At 42.0% G+C, this 19,708-nt stretch overlaps 2 protein-coding genes across 6 annotated transcripts in view; both read right to left on the bottom strand.

The window, feature by feature from the left end:
* Positions 1-19,708, bottom strand: part of LOC136229551 (agamous-like MADS-box protein AGL31) — a 50,589-nt gene that overhangs the window by 3,790 nt on the left and 27,091 nt on the right. For all 5 annotated transcript variants that reach the window (XM_066018413.1, XM_066018416.1, XM_066018414.1 and 2 more), the window contains exon 5: positions 1,681-1,722. In XM_066018413.1, coding sequence (XP_065874485.1) covers positions 1,681-1,722 — 42 coding nt within the window. The remainder of the gene's footprint in view (positions 1-1,680; positions 1,723-19,708) is intronic.
* LOC136229550 (uncharacterized) lies at positions 16,233-19,425 on the bottom strand. Its single transcript, XM_066018412.1, has 4 exons — positions 18,444-19,425; positions 18,187-18,359; positions 17,932-18,114; positions 16,233-17,842 (listed from the first exon to the last, which is right to left on the bottom strand). Exons 1-4 carry the CDS (start codon positions 18,940-18,942, stop codon positions 17,183-17,185), a joined length of 1,515 nt encoding a protein of 504 aa, XP_065874484.1. The 5' UTR covers positions 18,943-19,425; the 3' UTR covers positions 16,233-17,182.

The following is a 19,708-nucleotide window of genomic DNA, read 5'->3' as shown; positions in this document are numbered from 1 at the left end:
TTATTTTCTTTTTAAAATATACTCTCCCATTCTTTTTTATATGTCGTTTAAGGTTTTTCATCAAAACCAATACAATATTAATGAGACTATTAAAATGACTAAGTTACCCTTAGGCACCGTTTGGTACACTGTAATGGACGTCGTAATACAATATTAATGAGACTATTAGAATGACTAATTTACCTTTAGACACCGTTTGGTACGCTGTAATGGACGTCGTAACGGAATGACCATTACAATGAAGGTTCATTACCATGTTTTGTTAGTCATATCATTTTTGTCATAATGGAATCATCATTACATCATTCAATTTTTTTTCACAAATTTATGTAATGGGCATTACAAACAAAATAGTTATGAATCCCCACTACGATTAGCCCTTGTATTTTTTATTACTAATGGTGAAATACGAAAAAAACATGAAAACATAAAAACCGAAAAAATTCGAAAATGTGAAAAAACCGAAAACGAGAGAAAAATGCAAAAAATGAAAAACATGAAAACGAGAAAAAATATGAATACACGAAAATGGTAAAACAAGAAAATGCACGAAAAAATGTGAAAAACCGATAAACGAGAAAAAAATGCAAAAAAACGAAAAAACATGAAAACGAGAAAACATATGAAAAACACGAAAATGGTAAAACGAGAAAAAACACGAAAAAATGTGAAATGAAAAAATGAAAAAAGCAACGAAAAATGAAAAAAAAAAATTGAAGAAAACATGAAAATCTGAAAAATGCAAAAAAAAAGAAAAAAAAAATTGAAACTTGTATTTAACTAATATAAACATACGTATTGCAATGATAATTGCATTTTATGGATTTTATTAAAATTTGTCAACCAAACATGGTAATGTAATCATGATTCCATTCCATTACATTACACATTTGATTACATTATAACTTTGATTATATTACATTGCATTACAGCGTACCAAACAGACCCTTAATACTTCTCTTCTAAATCTCTACTTTCTATGCAAAATTTCTCTATCATCCTAATTTTTATGGTTTAATTAAGATTATTTACATTAATAAACATACCTCTCTCTTCACATAAATATAGGCAGATTAGAGAAAGCATTATCAAAAGTGCATTGACAATACAAACGTCATATAAAAATGAACAAATTAAAAAGTCCAAAACATCATATAATAAAACACAAATGGAGTAATATTTATGAATTTTCTTTAATTAATTTTATTTCATTTTCTTAGTTTTATTTACACGTGACTAATTTATTAATGTAGAACATATATACAGTATATGAAAATTGTTATTAAAAACGATCAACAATTCTGATTTATTTATCTCCTTTGAACCAAGCAATCACAAAAGGAATTCGAAATATATATCATACTTTTTCTGAAACCGAAACAAATTGACAAAGGAATTCGAGATCACCTTATTTTTTTCATATTGTTTCTCTTTTTGGATTTCATTCCGTTAAGCAAACACCTCCAAATATTTTGGATAAGTCGAAGAATAAATATTACCAAATAATAGTTTAGGAAAAAAAAATCCTAACATTTTGAATAAGAAAATAATCAAATAGTGATTTAACCCAATTTACTATAAAAGAAAATTAAATAACTCACTCCATGATTTTAAAAAACTAAAAGGAGACACGTATCTTTCAAACTTCTAGTAGAGTTTAGAGAAGAATTATTTGCACACCTTTTGGCGAAGTTGCTCAATAGAATCCATCATCAATTCAGTCTGCAAAAACATTAATGCAACAAAAAGCCCATCGAATGTAAGAAGAAAAAAAATTTCAACCAGCAAATTATTACAGCTTATGTTAGCTAGTAGTAATAAGAATTCTAGTACTAATAATGATTTATTGAAAAAAAAAAAAAAAAAAAAAATCAAAAAATGGTGGAAAATCACAACAATCAAATTTACTAATGAAATTTGAACACACGATAAAATTAGCATGTATTATACGAACTTCAAGTCGTAAAGCCTTACGCATTCCGATGCGAACATTTCCAACATGAATGGTGAAGGAAAAGGGACCTCACGCATCGTGTGCCAGCAGCCACACGACATGTGAAGGTGAAGAGAAATTAGATGTGTGAGTTTGCCTTCCCACACGGCGTGTCACTAGGGGCACACGCCGTGTGGGCCTGAAGAAAAGCTTTTGGAAGTTTTCCCATTAATTCACTCGGCATGTGCCACTGCCACACGCCGAGTGAAATTCGATGATGGACGAAGGACTGGGCACTGAAGGAGGCCACACGTCGTGTGGCACAACTTATGCAGCAATCTGAACAAAAAGACAAAAGCATCGGTTTTCTGCTCAATTCTGTAATTTACTGTTTTTGACATTGCTGTATTTACTATCTTGCCATTTAGGGATAATAACCTAAATGTCATTTACCCTTTTTATCCCATCCTTACCCCTATCTTTACCCTTTTGAGTTGTAACCCTAAGTAGGGTATTTTGGTCCTTTGCAAGGTTCAAAGCTTTGGGATTAACTCCTTCAAGCTAGGCTCGAGAAGAAATTTCTTTTGTTGGTTTTAGATTAAAACCAGCACATTCAACATTTATCTATATCAGTTGGTATCAGAGCCAAGTTTCCTTCCCAGAGACTTCTTCTTGGCAATGGTTCAACCCCGTCCACTATAAGAAGCAATGGAATCCACTGATAAAAGATTTGAATCCGTCGAGAAGAGATTTGAAGACATGTAAACTTGTATGAAAGGGTTTAAAAAAGCCCTTATGGAGCAAAACGAAAGGCATGACACAAGAATGATGGAAATACTCGTTTCTCTTGAGGAGTTCAAGATAGAGATGCGGAATACCCGTCCCCCCACCAGCCGGAGGTCCTCACCGGAGGCAAGAGGAGGTTATTCAGTCTCAATCCGAACGACAACCGACCCCACCACAATCTTCACACCAAAGGTGACCTATTGTTCAACCACACATGGGCCCTAGCGTTCCCGAGGTAAGGCGTCCTAACCAAGTTGTTATTCACAATAGTGAAAGTGATAGTGAGGGAGATGCATTTGATGATTTTGAGCCTAATAGAATTGCTAGAAATATGGGTATTAATGATGATGTTGGTATGGTTGGCCATGGGCATATGAATTGTGTTTGGGGAAACCCGTATATGGAGCATGTGAATGTTAGAGGTGGGTATGCCGATAATTTTGATAGAGACGATGCCTTTAAGATTGACTTGCCTTCATTTGGAGGTGAGCTTGATATAGAAGGGTTTCTTGATTGGTTATCGGAGGTTGAGAGGCTCTTTGAATAAGCGGGAATACCGGATGAGAGAAAAATCCACTTGGTTGTGTATAGGCTAAAAGTCGGAGCCTCATTTTGGTGGGACAATGTTAAGGAATATATGAGAAGAGGAGGAAGGGAACCGATACGATCTTGGTTACAGATGAAATTTATGTTGATGGAACGATTCTTGTCACCCGACTACGAACAATACATCTATAGCTCCTACCGGAGTTGTTCGCAAGAGGCAAAGAGCGTGCGTGCGTATACTTCGAAGCTCTTAAAGCTTTCGACAAGGGCTAACTTGTCGAAAACTGAAAACCAAAATACTTTAAGGTATCTTGAAGGGCTGAGATATAACATCCAAGACAAAGATGGAACGCAAATGGTCATCCGGGTGCAAGATGCTCGAAATCTTGCTATGAAGGCCAAATTCCAATTAAGTGTAAAGGCACGAGATGGTTATAGAAGATCCGAAAGTGATGGGTCGTATGTCGGAAGGGAGGTTTCCAAGGGCAATGATAAAGGGAAGAGTGTAGCTAGCACAATCGGAACCAAGACCCCTATAGTGAGCAAGACAACTAGTGGGGATACAAGGCCCTATAGGGGGCACAACCACCTCCTAGGGATAAAATCCCTATGCTAAACCGGCTCCATTCAAGTGTTTCCGATGTAATGAGCTGAGACGTCGTTCCAATGAGTATCCTAAAAGACGAAGTGCGAATGTGGTGGAAAGGTATGAGTATGGTGAGGATGCGTTTTGTGAGCCTATTAAAGATAAGGATGATGGGGGTTATGAAGTTGACCATGATGTCCATGTTACGAGGAGATTGTTGGTCTCCAACCGAATTAAGGAGGACCAACGGCACCAACTCTTCCGCACTTGTTGTCTTGTGCAAGAAGTGAAGTGCAATGTGATAATTGATAGTGGAAGTCAAAAGAACATCATTAGTGATGTTACGGCTCAAAATTTTGGCTTGGTTATAGAAGTGCATCTGAATCCCTATAGTGTGGGATGGATTAAAACCGTGGGAGAGCTGAAAGTGACTCAACGATGCAAAGTGCCTCTTGTTATAGGAGAATATTGTGATGAGGTATATTATGACGTAGTGGACATGGATGCATGCCATTTGCTTTTGGGCATGCCATGGCAATTCGATCGAGATGCTACACATGCTGGGAGGAGGAACATGTATCAGTTTGTGAAAGATTGTGTTCAATATGTGCTCACACCTATGGTTGGGGAACCAAAAGCTAAGAAGAATGCTACATTAGTGGTTTGTCCAACTCACAAGGAGTTTATCAACGAGTGTGAGGAAAGCCAAACAGTTTATGTAGTAATGGTCCATGTGAGTAGAAAGGCATGTGGTGAAGAATAAGAGAGAGAGTTGTCGAAAGAAATGGGCCGAATACTAGAGGAGTATGGCAATCTATTTCCAGAAGAATTACCTCATGGGCTACCACCTTTAAGGGATATTCAGCACTATATTGATCTTGTGTCGGGGACTAGTCTACCTAGTCTCATTCATTATTGGATGAGTCCCAAAGAGAGTGAGATTATGAGAAGAGGTTGAGGAGTTGGTGAAGATAGAGTACGTGAGAGAGAGTATGAGCCCATGTACGGTTTCGGCTTTGCTAATGCCAAAGAAGGACGGTTCATAGCAAATGTGTTTTGTATAGTAGGGTCATTAACAATATCACTATTCAGTATAAGTTTTCGATACCAAGACTTGATGACATGTTGGACCAACTCAGCGGTTCGAAAGTCTTTTCTAAGATTGACTTGAGGAGTGGATATCACCAAATCCATATTAGAGTCGGGGATGAGTGGAAGACGATGTTTAAGACACGGGATGGATTGTATGAGTGGTTGATGATGCCATTCGGGATGACTAATGCTCTTAGCACATTTATAAGGCTTATGAATCAAGTTCTTCATCCCGTCATTGGTAAGTTTGTTATGGTTTACTTCGATGACATACTCATTCATAGCAAGACGTTGGAAGACCATGTTGAGCATTTGAAAGTGGTGTTGGATTTGTTGAGAGAAAATCAGTTATATACTAATTCTAAGAAGTGTGATTTTGTTATGGAGAGCTTAATATTTCTTGGGTATGTGGTGAGCGAAGATGGTATTCGAGTTGATAAAGAGAAAGTGAGAGCTGTTCGGGTGTGCCCAACTCCAAGGAATGTGGGTGACATTAGGAGCTTTCATGGTTTGTCTACCTTCTATAGACGGTTCATACGAAATTTTAGTGTCATTGTGACACCACTAACCGAATGTTTGAAGAAGGAGAAAGACTTCAAATTGGAAGATGAACAAGAGGATAGTTTTGCATTGATAAAAGAAAAGCTAAGCAGGGCTACGATGTTAGCTTTTCCAAACTTTGATAAGTCGTGTCAAGTGGAGTGCGATGGAAATGGAGTAGGAGTTGGGGGTGTGTTGATGCAACAAAAGATGCTCATTGCATATTTTAGCGAGAAATTATGTGAATCAAGACAAAAATGGACCACCTACGATAAAGAGTTCTATGCGGTGGTCCGGACTTTGAAGATGTAGGAACACTACCTCGTGGGCAAGGAGTTCATTCTCTATACTGACCATCAAGCTCTGAAGTTGTATGCATGCAAGGTGGTTCGCTTTCATGGAAAAATTTCCTTATAAGCTTCTCCACAAGGCGGGACAACAAAACAAAGTAGCGGACGCTCTAAATCAGAGAGTAGTGCTCCTCAAAATAGTGGCCATTGAGCTAGATTGTATTAAGAACATCAAAGGGGATTATCGGGAGGATCCAAATTTTGGAGTTATTTGGGAGAAGTGCAAAGATCGGGGACAGCGAGTATCAATTATATGATGGATATCTCATGAAGGAAAATCAATTGTATCTACCTTGCACGTCTATCTGGGAGCAAGTGATACGAGATCTCCATGGAGGAACCTTGGGGGAAACTTTAGGAGAGACAAGACTTTCAAAGCCGTGAGTTATCGATACTATTGACCAAGGCTAATGAGAGATGTAGCTTACATTATGGAGCGATGTGGAGATTGCCAAACGTCTAAGGGAAATGCCACAAATGTGAGTTTGCTTTTGCCATTACCGGTTCTGGAGTCAATATGGGAAGACTAATCCATGGATTTTGTGTTGGGGCTACCTAAAACTCAGCAAGGTATGGATTATATCTTTGTGGTGGTGGATCGGTTTTCCAAGATGACACACTTCATTCCATACTGTAAGACAAATGATGCCACGACGATTGCCAAATTGTTCTTTCCGGAGGTAGTACGGTTGCATGTTGTTCCTAAAAGCATAGTGTCGAATAGAGATACAAAGTTCATTAGCCACTTTTGGCGTACTATATGGGCTCTTCTTGGTACTACTTTGAAGTTTAGCACCATCGCACATCCGTAAACCGATGGACAAATGGAAGTGGTCAACCGAACCTTAGGTAATCTCTTGAGGAGTAAGTGTCGGGACAAGCCGAAGATGTGGGATAATATGTTGGTACAAGAGGAGTTTGCATACGATGCTACTATAAGCTCAACCACGAGGAAGACACCTTTTGAAGTTGTGTACCCTAAGACCCCAAATCACATGCTTGACATTCGGGACACCCCAAGGAAGAGAAGAAGAGCCTAGCAGTCCAAAACCTTGCCTATGACTATCACCAAATGCACCAAAAGGTGAAGCAAAGCATCGAGAAACGGAATATCAAGCTAAAGGCTAAGGTGGATGAACATCATAGAGATCTCCAATTTGAAGTCGGGGATGAAGTAATAGTATAACTAAGCAAGGAGATCTTGCTAGTTCCCCGAGTAGTAAGCTTAGACCGAGGAAGTACGGTTCATACAAGGTGACCAAGAAAGTGAGTGTCAATGCCTATTATATAGCCCTCTCCAATTGGCTCGGGAAGATGTCAACTTCTTTTAATGTGCGAGACTTGAGTCTATGGAAACGAGATGGTCCTCTTGCAACTACCACGGATGCGTTGGGGTCTAACTCCTTTGAAAAAAGGGAGAATCATACGGACATCTCGAACACGAAGACAAAGGGTGGAGGAAAAGGACCTCACACGCCATGTGCCAGCAACCACATGTCGTGTGAGGCTGAAAAGAAATCAGTTGTGTGAGTTTGCCTTCCCACACGGCGTGTCACCAGGGGCACACACCGTGTGGGCCTAAAGAAAAGCTCTTGAAAGTTTTTCAACTAATTCACTCAGCATGTGCCACTGTCCACACGCCGAGTGAACTTCGATGATAGGCGAAGGACTGGACGCTGAAGGAGGCCACAAGCAAGGTGGCACAATTTCTGCATCAATCTGGATAAAGAGACAAAAGCATCAGTTTTCTGCTCAATTCTGTAATTTACTGTTTTTGCCATTACTATATTTACTATCTTGTCATTTAAAGATAATAACCTAAATGCCATTTACCCCTTTATCCCCTCTTTACCCTTACCTTTACCTTATTGAGTTGTAACCTATGAAGCACAGACTCTTCCCCGGGGTTGTCGTGGCGGTGCCGGACTCAGAAACTCATCGGGGACACGACGGAACTCGACATTGACATGGGACTCGATGGGGACATAGTAGTGACACAGCGAGGACTCGGCAGTGACACATGAGTGACACGGAGGGACATGGCTAATGGTGAAAAAAATGTAAAAGTTTAGGGTTTTTTTAATTTTTTTTAAAACATATGGTTCAATTACAAAATTTGACAAAAAAAAACCTAAAATACATCTAATTCTCATATGTTGTTATCGCGATTCTAAACTTTTAGGGCTTTTTTCTTCTCCTGCGATTGTTGTCAAAAAAACCTAAAATTCTTTGGTTTGATTTTTAATTTTATTTGAAGTATTAGGTGCTGTTTTTGATGAATTAATGAGTTATATCTTATTATGGATGTGTTTTTATGGTTTATAAGTAATTTGTAATTTATCAAGTTTTTTTTTTATATTTTTATATTTTTATATGTAATATATATAAAATTAATTATATAAATTTGTCATGTCATGCTCCACCCGTATCTTATATTTTCTTAAAATGTTGTTTGCCGCACCAATGTCCGCACCTGAATCGGTGCTTCATAGGTTGTAACCCTAGTTAGAGTACTTTAGTCATTTGCTTGTCTTTAGGAGAGGTATATAAGCCTCATTTTCTTTGTAATGAAGCATCTTTTATCATTCAATAAAAAATCCAACCTTCATTGTAGAGCAAAGTTCAAACCTCTTGGATTTACTCCTTCAAGCTAGATTTGAGAAGTTCTTTTGTTGGTTTAAGATTAAAACCAACACATTCAACATTTATCTGTATCACGTTGGGGTGCTGGGTGTGTTTAATAATAATAAAAAGAAAACATAATGTCATGTATACGTATTAGTGTCTATAGAAAAATGAAATGGAAATGCATACCTAAAATTGACATTTTGTAAGAGATACAAGACATGAAAATGTGCGTAAAATAAAGAGGGAATTATTCTTAGATTTATAAGAAAAAAGCTTTATCAACAAAATGTTTGTGTATGCAAAATTTAGCTTCGTACGTATCAAAATGTTTGTTTGTGTTTTATAATCTGACATATCATTTTGTAATTTGTATTTACTTTCCCATCTATTATTTTGGCATTCACTCAATTATATTTAGAATATTTGATTCAATTTAATGTTTGTAGATAACGATTACTTTTTTTTTTTGATGGAGTGGGAGCCATCAAGCACAACAAACAAGTAGAAAGAAAAAAAAACATTAAAGAAACAGAAAAAAAAAAAAAAAAGTCCAAGTAGTAACCATTCTCGTCGAAGCTCAGTCATTCCGATCATCAAAGAGAATATTTTGGGTGTACCACACTCGTAATGATTCAAAGTAAGAGACTGCAAAATTTATCATCCAACCAGTTGCTTGATTCCCTCCCTATGAAGCACCGACTCGGGTGCGGACACGGATGCGGACACGGGTGCGGACACGGGTGCGGACACGGCAAACGACATTTTTAGAAAATATAAGACACGGATGCGGCGGGACACGGCAAATTCTATATAATTAATTCTATATATATTAAATATAAAATATATAAAAAAAACTTACTAAATCACAAAACAAATCGAAGAATGAAGAGAAAGAAGCTCGAAGCATTTATAATCGCGATACACAGCTGAGAATTAGATGTAGTTTTGGTTTTTTTTTGTCAAATTTTATAATTGAACCATAGGTTTTAAAAGATTTTAAAAAAAAACCCTAAACTTTTACATATTTTTACCATTAGCCGAGTCCCCGCCGTGTCCTAACGAGTCCCCGCCGTGTCACTGCCGAGTCCCATCCGTGTCCCTGTCGGGTCACAACCGTGTCCCGCCGAGTCCCCATCAAGTCCCCGAGTCCGGCGAGTCCGACACGGCCACGGCGACCACGGGGAAGAATCCGTGCTTCATAGTTCCCTCCATGATAGACATGTGTAAACTTCACTTCCCAATTACTATGTCGGAGCTCGGGTCTATTTCAACAACCACCCCTTATAACCTTTATCCCAGTCCGAAATACAATCCCCAAAGTTCTGCAAGGAACATTGTGCATATTTCAAAATTCACTATAAAGCTCCTAACCAAGCACCATTACCATCCCGAATAAGCACTCCTGCTGAAGCAAAATCCGGATTCCCTTTACTAGCTTCATCCGTAATCACCTTAACCCAGTCTCTTTAACTACATGCCAATTTTCATTGACTAATTGTTATTGTAGAAATTATATGCCCATGTTAATACGGATTCAGGTGGATTGCGAATTAGCGAACTAGCATTATATCTAATTGTGTTATTAGATAATAGGAATCCTAGTTGATGAAGTAATTATTTAATTGCAATACTAGTTGAGCTAGAATTAATAGTTTCTAATCTTTATAGAACAATGAAACCTTAGCCTATATAAAGAGACCTACGTTAGACATGATACAAGAGGAGAATTAAGAGACATATTTTCTCTCCCTCTCTCTGTAGTATTAGGCGTCGCTCTCTCTCTATAAGGAGACTTCGTCCTTAGATCGTGGATTAATCATTCTTCCTCCCGAATAATTTCGGCATAGGAACAACGTGACCAGTAATACAAGTTCGTGGTTCGAGTTTGATAACATTGAGATATTATCCTAAGGACCAAAAGGGATATTCACCTAGAGAACGCCGCGTATTAATCCCCAAAGGAGATCCGGATGGCGGATCTCCACGATCCCACTCAAAGAGATCCGTTGGCGAACCTATAAGGCGGATCTCCTCATCTACTTGATTCGTCACTGTAACAGCTAAAGCCGACTCGGCCATAAAGGCCATTAATGAGCTATCAATTAGCTAAACCGTCAGTTTAAGGATAACTTATAACCGCCATTAATGGAGCATTAATGGAGACTTTCTGGTTGCCAAAGGTTACGACTTCCAAGCTATATATAGCCTACATCCTTAGGCTATCAAGATACACTTACTGATTCTCTACTTTTGTGCTTACAGTTTATTCTCAGAAATATTACTGACTTTGGCATCGGAGTGTCCCCCACCGATCCCAACGACGCCTCACAGGGAAGTGCTCCGATCAAGGATTTTTCCACAAGTTATCAATTGGTGCGGTGAAGGTGGAATCCTTAAACAAATAAAGGGTTTTCACTCACGATTAAAAGAAATATGACAAATGGAGATCATAACCCCTCCTCAAGGGTTGAGACACCACTAATAACTAGTGTTGGTCGCACTGATTCCAATGCTCCTCCAGCGCACGCTGAAAGTAGTATGCCTCCGGACGCATTCATCAACATGTGTGTAGAAGCTATAAGGGAAAAGTTTGGCTCAGAAACAGGTGATCGCCTACGGTCATTTATGATCATTCCCCCGTTTTGAAGTTTGTCGCCTTCATCTACAATATCTTCTTGGCCCCAGATGACTCTGGGGCCAAATGCCCACAATTCTTCATTTCTCCAAGCCCATAATATGGAATCCATGGTAACCACCACGACGGCGTTAGGAGAACGACCGATCAATCGAGAGTTATTTCCTGCTGGCGCAGGAGGGAGTCAAAGAACCACTCAAACTCTGGTGGGCGGATCCACTAGCCAGAGGATTGATCTGGGCGGATCAGATATCCCAAGGCGACCGCGGACAAACCTCTCCATGGGTGGATCAGAAGGGCGGAAGCATAAGAAGCGTAGAAAGGAGAAAAGTAGGCGGTCTGAATCACCTTCGCCCCGAAAAGCGAGATCTTCCCGTAGAGGCAGGTCACCCCCATCTACTGGACGTAGGCAGAGTAAAAGGCCAGTAGTCACACCACATCCAAGTGGGCTGCCACCACCACCACCACACCAGGGAAATAATGAGCATATTCCTTCAGGAGGCGCTGGAGGAGATAACGGTCAGGCTCCTCCAAGCGAAGGAGGTGGAGGTGGAGGTGGAGGTGGGCATGGAGGCGGAGGCGGACGTGACGGACAATCACCCTCGGATCCGTCTTCGGGATCCAGTTCGTCATCTTCTCCAAGCAGATCTCCACGGAAGGGTCGCCCAAGGGCGGATCCGGAGAATTTTGATGACAGAGTTCGAGCAGCGGTGCTCCGCATGAATGAGGAGAATGCCAGGCATAACCCATTCGCCAATCGTGATTCGCCCTTCACGGCTTGGATTGAAGCGAAGGAGACGGATAGGCATTTTAAAATACCTAATCTCGCTATATACACAGGTGCTGACAACCCGGAGGCACATGTCAGAAAATACCGAATATTGCTTCGCCTCAATCGTGCAACCGAGCCAGTGCTATGCAAAATGTTTGTCACCACGTTAGGAGATCCCGCTTATGGCTGGTTCCAATCATTGCCTCCTGGCTCGATTGATAGTTGGGACCAACTAAGCAGAGAGTTTTGCGCTAAATTCGCTGGCTGTATCCCTCCAGTGGTCAAATCCAGGAAGCTCTTTGAATTAAAGCAGAAGGCGAATGAATCCCTTCGAGATTATATAAACTCCTTCAACAAATTGTGTATACAAATTGTGGATGTAGATATCTCCATGGCAGTGGAATCTCTGGTAAAAAATACCACTTGTAAAAGTTTACAGGAGGATCTAATTCACAAGAAGCCTACCAGCATGGCAGAACTAATAGAGCGCTGCAAGGACTTTATGGAGGTGGATGACATTCGCCGCGAATCTCTATCTCCGCATAGAAAGGACAGAGGCGATTCTCGCCATCGAGATAGAGAAAAGGACAAGCACCAGGATTCCTCCTCTAGAGGTCGGCGAAAAGGTTCTAAGAACAAATCGGCATTTGTCACCTCTTTCACGCCTCTCAATGCTTCTAAAAGTGAAGTACTTATGTGGATCGAGAACAGTCAACACAAACGGAGCATTTCATACCCCGAACCAAAAGGGGGGGAGTACACCAATACTGGTAAAAATCCTAAAAATTATTGTAAATATCACCGGAAAAATGGCCATGACACCGATGCGTGTTGGGAGTTGGCTCGGGAAATCGAGCGTCTCATTGAGAGAGGCAAATTGGATCGGTTCATCCAAAATGATGGCAAGAAAGGAGATGGCGATAGATCCAGAGAGGACCCAAAGAAGAAAGGAAAAGGTACCATTAATGTCATAGCAGGCGGACCTGGATATCAACCGATGCTGAAGAAGGCAAAGACTACCGCTCTTGACAGGACATCGTTAAATCGCCCATTTGCCGATGTAGGTCCTGAAATCTCTCCTCATGCGGATGCATTGGTCATCACTATGATGGTGGAAGGCTGGGAGATGAAAAGAGTGATGATTGATACTGGAAGTTCGTGCAATGTCATCACTAGAGGAGCTTTCGCCAAACTCATGATTGATCCGGTCCAAGTGAAGCCAACTGTGGTAGATATCCTAGGAGTGACAGGACACACCATCCAGACAAAAGGCCAAGTCACTCTGGATTACGAGCTTGCAGACGATGATCAGGTTTGGAAAGGTGATCTGGAATTTTCTGTCTTGGATGGTCAGTTAGCCTACAATATCATCCTTGGACGACCCTTTATCTCCGAAGCAGCAGCCCTTATCTCCATATGCCACTTAACGCTTTACATCCCCACGGCCAAGGGAGGTGTAATGATCAGAGGGAGCCAAAAGGTGGCTCAGGAGACGTATTCGGCCTCACTAAGGATTCGCCCTCAATCTAAGGAGGAGGATGAGGAGGAGCTCGTCACAATGGCCTTGGGCGAGACAGAAATGTACCTCATGGCGGATGAAAAACAGGTGCGAATGACCAAGGGGCTCAAGGGCAAAATTAAAGACGCAATCACCAAGGTACTCCATGAGGCGGAGGATGTCTTTGCTTGGAAGGATGAGATCCTCCCCGGGATCAGTCCAGACGTGATCACTCACAAGCTTAACATTGATAAAGATGCAATTCCCGTAGCTCAGAAGCGAAGGAACCATGGGCTTGAAAGACAGGAGGTGATAGAAGAAGAGATCACCAAGCTCCAACGGGCGGATGCCATTGAGGAGGTACTTTATACTCAATGGTTGGCGAACGTCGTTCTGGTGAAGAAAGCAGGTGGATCCTACCGCATGTGTATCGACTTTACAGATCTTAACAAGGCTTGTCCCAAGGACAACTACCCTTTGCCATGTATTGACATACTCGTGGATGGAACTGCCGGGCATGCAATGTACTCCTTTACAGACGTGAAGTCAAGTTACCATCAAATTCCCATGGAGCCTTCGGATAGAATTAAAACCTCGTTCGTGACCCATCAAGCCACTTATTGCTTCAAAGTCATGCCCTTTGGGCTTAAGAACGCAAGAGCTACCTATCAGCGGATGATGAACAAAATATTCGCGGAAAGCAAGGGTGATAACTACTCAGTCTATGTGGATGACATGATCATTAAAAGCACAACCGTGGAAAAGCATGCGGATGATGTGAAGGAGGTACTGGGCGTACTCCGACGCCACAATATTAAGCTGAACCCAGAGAAGTGTACTTTTGATGCGACGTATGGAAAATTCTTAGGGTTCATGATCAGCGAAAAAGGAGTTAGCCCAAATCCTGACAAGGTTAAGGCTGTCCTAGAAATGCAAGCACCACGGAACATCAGAGAAGTGCAACGCCTTAATGGGCGGATCGTAGCCTTGGGCAGGTTTATCTCTTGTTCAGCGCGCAGATGTCAGCCCTTTTACGAGGTCATCAAAAAGCAAAAGGCGTTCGAATGGAGCGAGGATTGTGAAAAGGCCTTTGAAGGGATCAAACGGTTTCTCACGGAGCCGCCCATGATGAGTCGGCCCATGAAAGGTGAGGACCTCTACATGTACATATCGGTTACGGATAAAGCTGTGTGCACGGTCATGATACGAGAGGAGGATGGCCAGTAGTTTCCGATTTATTATGTGAGCAAGGTTCTAAAAGATGCTGAAACCAGATATTCTAAGCTTGATAAAATGGCGCTGGTTGTTGTCACCACAACGATCCGCCTTAGGCCATATTTTCAAGCTCACACTATGGTGGTTCGAACGAATATACCGATGAGAAAGGTGTTGCAGAAGCCGGACACTTCTGGAAGGTTGATGGAATGGGCAATCCGTCTCGGTGAATTCGATGTGAGATATGAAAGCAGGTCAGCTTTAAAGAGTCAGGTCTTGGCAGACTTTGTGAATGAATTCACTGAAGAGGGGATAGATCATCCCAAACCTCAAATGGAAGAGTGGACAATGTACACCGATGGTGCCTCCTCGGCGAATGGAGCTGGCATAGGCGTTGTGATCAAGGGTCCCCAATACATAAAGTTACGGTACGCAGAAAAATTGAATTTTCATGCAACTAATAATGCCGCTGAATATGAAGCTTTGGTATTGGGATTACGCCTACTTAAAGAAATCACTCCCGAGCGGATTGTGATCTATAGTGACTCCAAGCTAATGGTCAATCAAGTGATCAAGAATTACGAGGTAAAAGATGATGTTTTGGCCAAATACGTAGCAGAAGTCAAAAAATTGTTAGATCACCTCGAGGCTAAAGAAACTAAATGGGAACTGATTCATGTCCCCCGGGGATCCAACACTGAGGCGGATCATTTAGCCAAAATGGCCTCTAGTGAGGAGAACTGGACGGATCCACAATGTCCCTTCGAAGTTAAAATAGCTCCAGCCTTCGCCTCGGAAGAAGTATCCCTACTCACAACAGTAGAAGATGATTGGAGATCAGCCATTCGCCAATATCTGCTGGGTGGAACTCTACCTGAGGATAAAGAAGAGGCACGACGGATCGTCCGAAAAGCGGCTTATTTCTCCATAATTAATGATGGCCTCTATAGAAAATCTTTTAGCCATCCTTGGTTAAAATGCATCCTGCCAGAAGAAGGACGACAAGTCCTCAAGGAGTTGCACGAGGGATCGTGTAGGGCCCATGAAGCATCCGCCTCAATCATGAAGAAATCCAGGTTAGCAGGATTTTATTGGCCAACGGCCGAACTTGATGCGCAAAAATTGGTGGAAACTTGCCATAATTATCAGATTCATGCGAATGAATCACATACAGCCAAGAATCTCCAGAGGCCCATCATAGAAGGGCGGCCATTCGCCCTTTGGGGAATTGACATAGTAGGGCCATTCCCTCCTACCCGCCGGCAGAGGAAGTACGTGATAGTGGCAGTAGATCACTTCACTAAGTGGGTAGAAGCCGAAGCTGTTTCCTCCATCACTGCTGAACGAATGGTGGAATTTGTCAAGGGTTCGCCACACCATCATAACCGATAATGGAACACAGTTTAACTGCGGCGAGTTCAAAACTTTCTGTGAGAAATTGGGCATTCTAAACAGATTCGCCTTCGTTTACTATCCCCAATCCAACGGAATGACTGAAGTTACGAATCGGACGATCGTAAAAGGCATAAAGAAGAGATTAGGGGAGCATGATAAAAAATGGGCGGATCAGCTAACCAGCGTCTTATGGGCCTATCGCATAACTCCTAGAACGGCGACAGGAGACACGCCGTTCGCTCTCTCTCATGGGAAAGAGGCCGTGATCCCAATTGAGATACAGGTTCCAAGTGATAGAGTTGCATTCTATTGTGAGGAGGACAATGATGACAAGTTAAAGGAGAGTCTTGATCAAGTGGAAGATCGAAGAGAACAGGCCTACGTACGTATGGCGGCTTACAAGCAGCGAATCGCCGCTTACCATGACAAAAATGCCAAGCTTGTGGACCTGAATGTAGGTGATCTCGTGCTCCGCAAGGCCGACAAAATCCAGTCTCGAGAGGGAAAGGGCAAGTTAGGGCTCACCTGGACGGGTCCGTATCAGATAGTGGACAAGATTGGATTCGCCACCTTTAAAATTCAAGACATGGAGGGGAACACATTGCCGCGCACATGGAACCTCCAAAATCTCCGCAAATATCTTGTCAGAAAATAAAGTGTACATACGGTCTTGAGTACTCTTTTTCCTTTAGTAAGCTTTTTCCCATGTGGTTTTTCTTATTAAAGGTTTTAATGAGGCTCACATATAAGACCTGCTTACTGTAATAAAGCATTTCTCCTATCAATAAAACAAATATTGTTCTATTCTCTATGTTCTTTTTAAGGTTTTTCTTGCAGCAATGTTAATATTCCAGTCTTAAAAAGAAGGGGGGCATCCAACGCTCTCCGCATTAAAAAAAAAGTATTGCTATCTCATAGCTACTTTTTCTCCTCGGATATAGGAGAGTCAATCTCAAGGGTGGATCCATCTCTGTGATGATCCCCATTTTAGATAGAGTTAAAACGATCCTTGGACGCAATGTCTTTAAACTCTCTTACATCCTTCCGAAAAAAGGATTCACAAGTCCTACGGGCGGATCACTTCACCTCAAAGATAGGTAGCAAATTGATCCCCTAGGCAGCTTTACTTCCTTCAATGGAATAAAACAGCCATAAAGGATTAAACAAATTGTACTTAACAATTTTTTACAAATCAAAAGTAAACGACTAAGTAATAATGGGAGCATCCTCCTTTGCACTCTTCTCGCTTACGGCACTTGCTTGAGAAGCCTCCTTCTCCACAGCCTCCGATACGCCTACCAAGGGTACCTCCTTTTCCACGGCGGATGTGGGACCAAGAGGAAGAGCGTTATCGTTGATCGGTTCTTCACCCGCCTTAGGGGGCACTTCCTCAAGCTCCACTAGTTCAACATTAGTGGGGGGTTTGCTTTCTTCCATGGATCCCTTCATCCATCTCCGAACGTAGTCACGGAGGTAGTCTTTAGCGTCTGGCATTTTGTTATATTTGGCAACATCATCTGGGCCTGGGACAGCAAACTGCGGGTCTGTGAAATCAACCTCGGGATGCGCTAGAGAGAAGTACGCCATGAGTAGTTCGCCATAGTAGAAAGCTTGCTCACCAGCCGTGTACTCTGCTTCTCCTATCGCCACCTCATAGTTCTTAGCGTCTGTCACGATCTTTTCCTTCAACTTCTTGATCTCCGCGTCTCTAAGAACCAAGGCAGCCGTGGCAGAGGCAATGTTCGCATTCGCATAGGCGATGTTCGCATTGGCATCCGCTACCTCTTTCTCCAACTTTTCAATGGTAGCCTTATCCGCCACGCTCTGAAGAAGCTCAGCTTCCATGGCACGTATGCGAGTATACATCTGTCAAAAACAAACAGTTTCGTCAAAAGAAAAGAACAAAAGAACAACTTTTTCAGCGAAACGAAATCCTTTGTAGTGAAGGGGTTTACCGTGAGCAGCTCCGTCTTCCCCTTTTGTGCATGAATGGAACCGGGGATCTGGTTCTGATTCCTTTGCACTTTGCCCAACTGGCCCAGGGCCTCATCTAAGTCGTTTATGACAGACTCATTCTCCAAAGTTCCTTGGGCGCCATACTTGGCGGACCAGTATCCGCCCAGATCAGGCTTCACCATCTGCACAAATATTCAAGGATCAAAACTCAGATCCAAAATTTGATGAACAGATAAAAATAAAAGGCAACTTACCTGTTCTATCTCCCCTACAGGCATGGCGGACCTCATGGCATCCGCTATAAGCTTGGGGCCTCCAGTAACTATAGGCTTCCTCCTTTTTAGTGGCGGTTCAACCACTATTCCAGCGGGATTCGCCGCTTGATCTTTCCTACGTGCCTCAGCCTCTAGAAACTTCCTACGCTTCTCTGCAATAGTGTGATTGGCCTTAGATAAACCCCTGCCAAAGAAAACAATAAAGTAATCAAAGTTCAAGAAGAAATAAAAGTTACCTTGGTCAAATTGCGTAATCTTGGAGTAAATGAACTGCTCCCCCTCTCGGCGAATCAACGGAATATCACTCATCATGAAGGCTAAAGCATCCGCGTATGTCCATGCATCCGCCTTGACCTTCTTCATGAGCTCCGCCACCACTTCATCGCTATCGGTCAATATTCGCATATCGCCTGTCATGTGTAAAGGATTGGGATTCCAAAACGAGGGAAAACCCAGTGATTCGCCCTCTTTTATCTTCACATAGAAGAATTTCTCATCCCAGCAATGGACATTGGACATTTTGTCACTGAATGGCGAATATACTCCGAATTTGGCGAAAGTGAGATAAGACTCGGACTTCCGTTTTGAGGGTTTATGGAAAGCTCTAAAGACACGACCCGTATAAACCACTCCTAAATTTGAGGCGAGGTAGCAGTCTAAAGCGATATCCAACCAACCGTTAGGGTGAAGTTGGCTGGCAGTAATGTCAAAGTAGGAGAGGATGTCCGCCATCATCTTTGGGAGAGGAAGTCGGAACCCTCTCTCCACATGACTACAATATACGGTCAGAAAACCGCTAGGCGGATAGGAGGGTCGTTGATGGGCTGCGGCTAACTGAGTCTCATAATTATCGATCTAAGGGAAGCGATTCGCCAGATCCTCTAGATCCGCGGCACTCATATGAGACGGAGTAGACTCCGCTCGAGGGTTCTTTTTCCTAGGTTGGATTGAAGAAGAGGTCATTGCCCCCAGAAAACACCTGGACTTAACGGCCGGAGCGGTACCGGAGACAGAAGTAGAAAGAACTTGACTTCTGGTTGAACGAGTCTGACAGCGATTACGCGCCAAGTTATACAACCCCGCTAACTCAGAGCTAACAGAGGCCTCGGAGGAAGATGAGTTCTCCGATGACGAAGTAGTCCAACTAAAATTAACTACTATTTCAGGAGAAGGGGTCGAATTAAAAAGCTCCGAAGTTGATCTAGAAGATGATGAAGAACTCCTAAACATTCGGAACAAATCGAGTAAGGAAAGATGAACTTACATGAAATCAAAAAGCTTTGAACTCCGAAATTCCCAGAAAAAAGCTTCACGCAGATGAAAATGAAGATGGAATGAGGAAGAGAGAGAGAGAAGGAAGAAGAAGGCGTCTTTTCTTTCTTTGAACAGAGCGCTCCTTACACGTGTCACTCTACGATTGGCATCGAATGGAGTGTTCATTAGTGCAGGTAATCATGACGACGCCCAGAAGATCAAAAGCCCTAAAGGACTTTAAGGGAAC

The sequence above is a fragment of the Euphorbia lathyris genome, chromosome 5 (assembly GCF_963576675.1).
Source record: "Euphorbia lathyris chromosome 5, ddEupLath1.1, whole genome shotgun sequence".
NCBI lineage: Eukaryota > Viridiplantae > Streptophyta > Magnoliopsida > Malpighiales > Euphorbiaceae > Euphorbia > Euphorbia lathyris.
This window is presented reverse-complemented; position numbering and strand designations above follow the sequence as displayed.

What these genes read in the sequence shown, in the direction of transcription:
- LOC136229550 (XM_066018412.1), bottom strand. Translation starts at nt 18,942, where the DNA reads ATGATGGCGGACATCCTCTCCTACTTTGACATTACTGCCAGCCAACTT. An exon ending in GATTACGCAATTTGACCAAG is followed by an intron (nt 18,360 to 18,443) that starts GTAACTTTTATT and finishes ACACTATTGCAG; the next exon opens with AGAAGCGTAGGAAGTTTCTA. An exon ending in CTGTAGGGGAGATAGAACAG is followed by an intron (nt 18,115 to 18,186) that starts GTAAGTTGCCTT and finishes ATATTTGTGCAG; the next exon opens with ATGGTGAAGCCTGATCTGGG.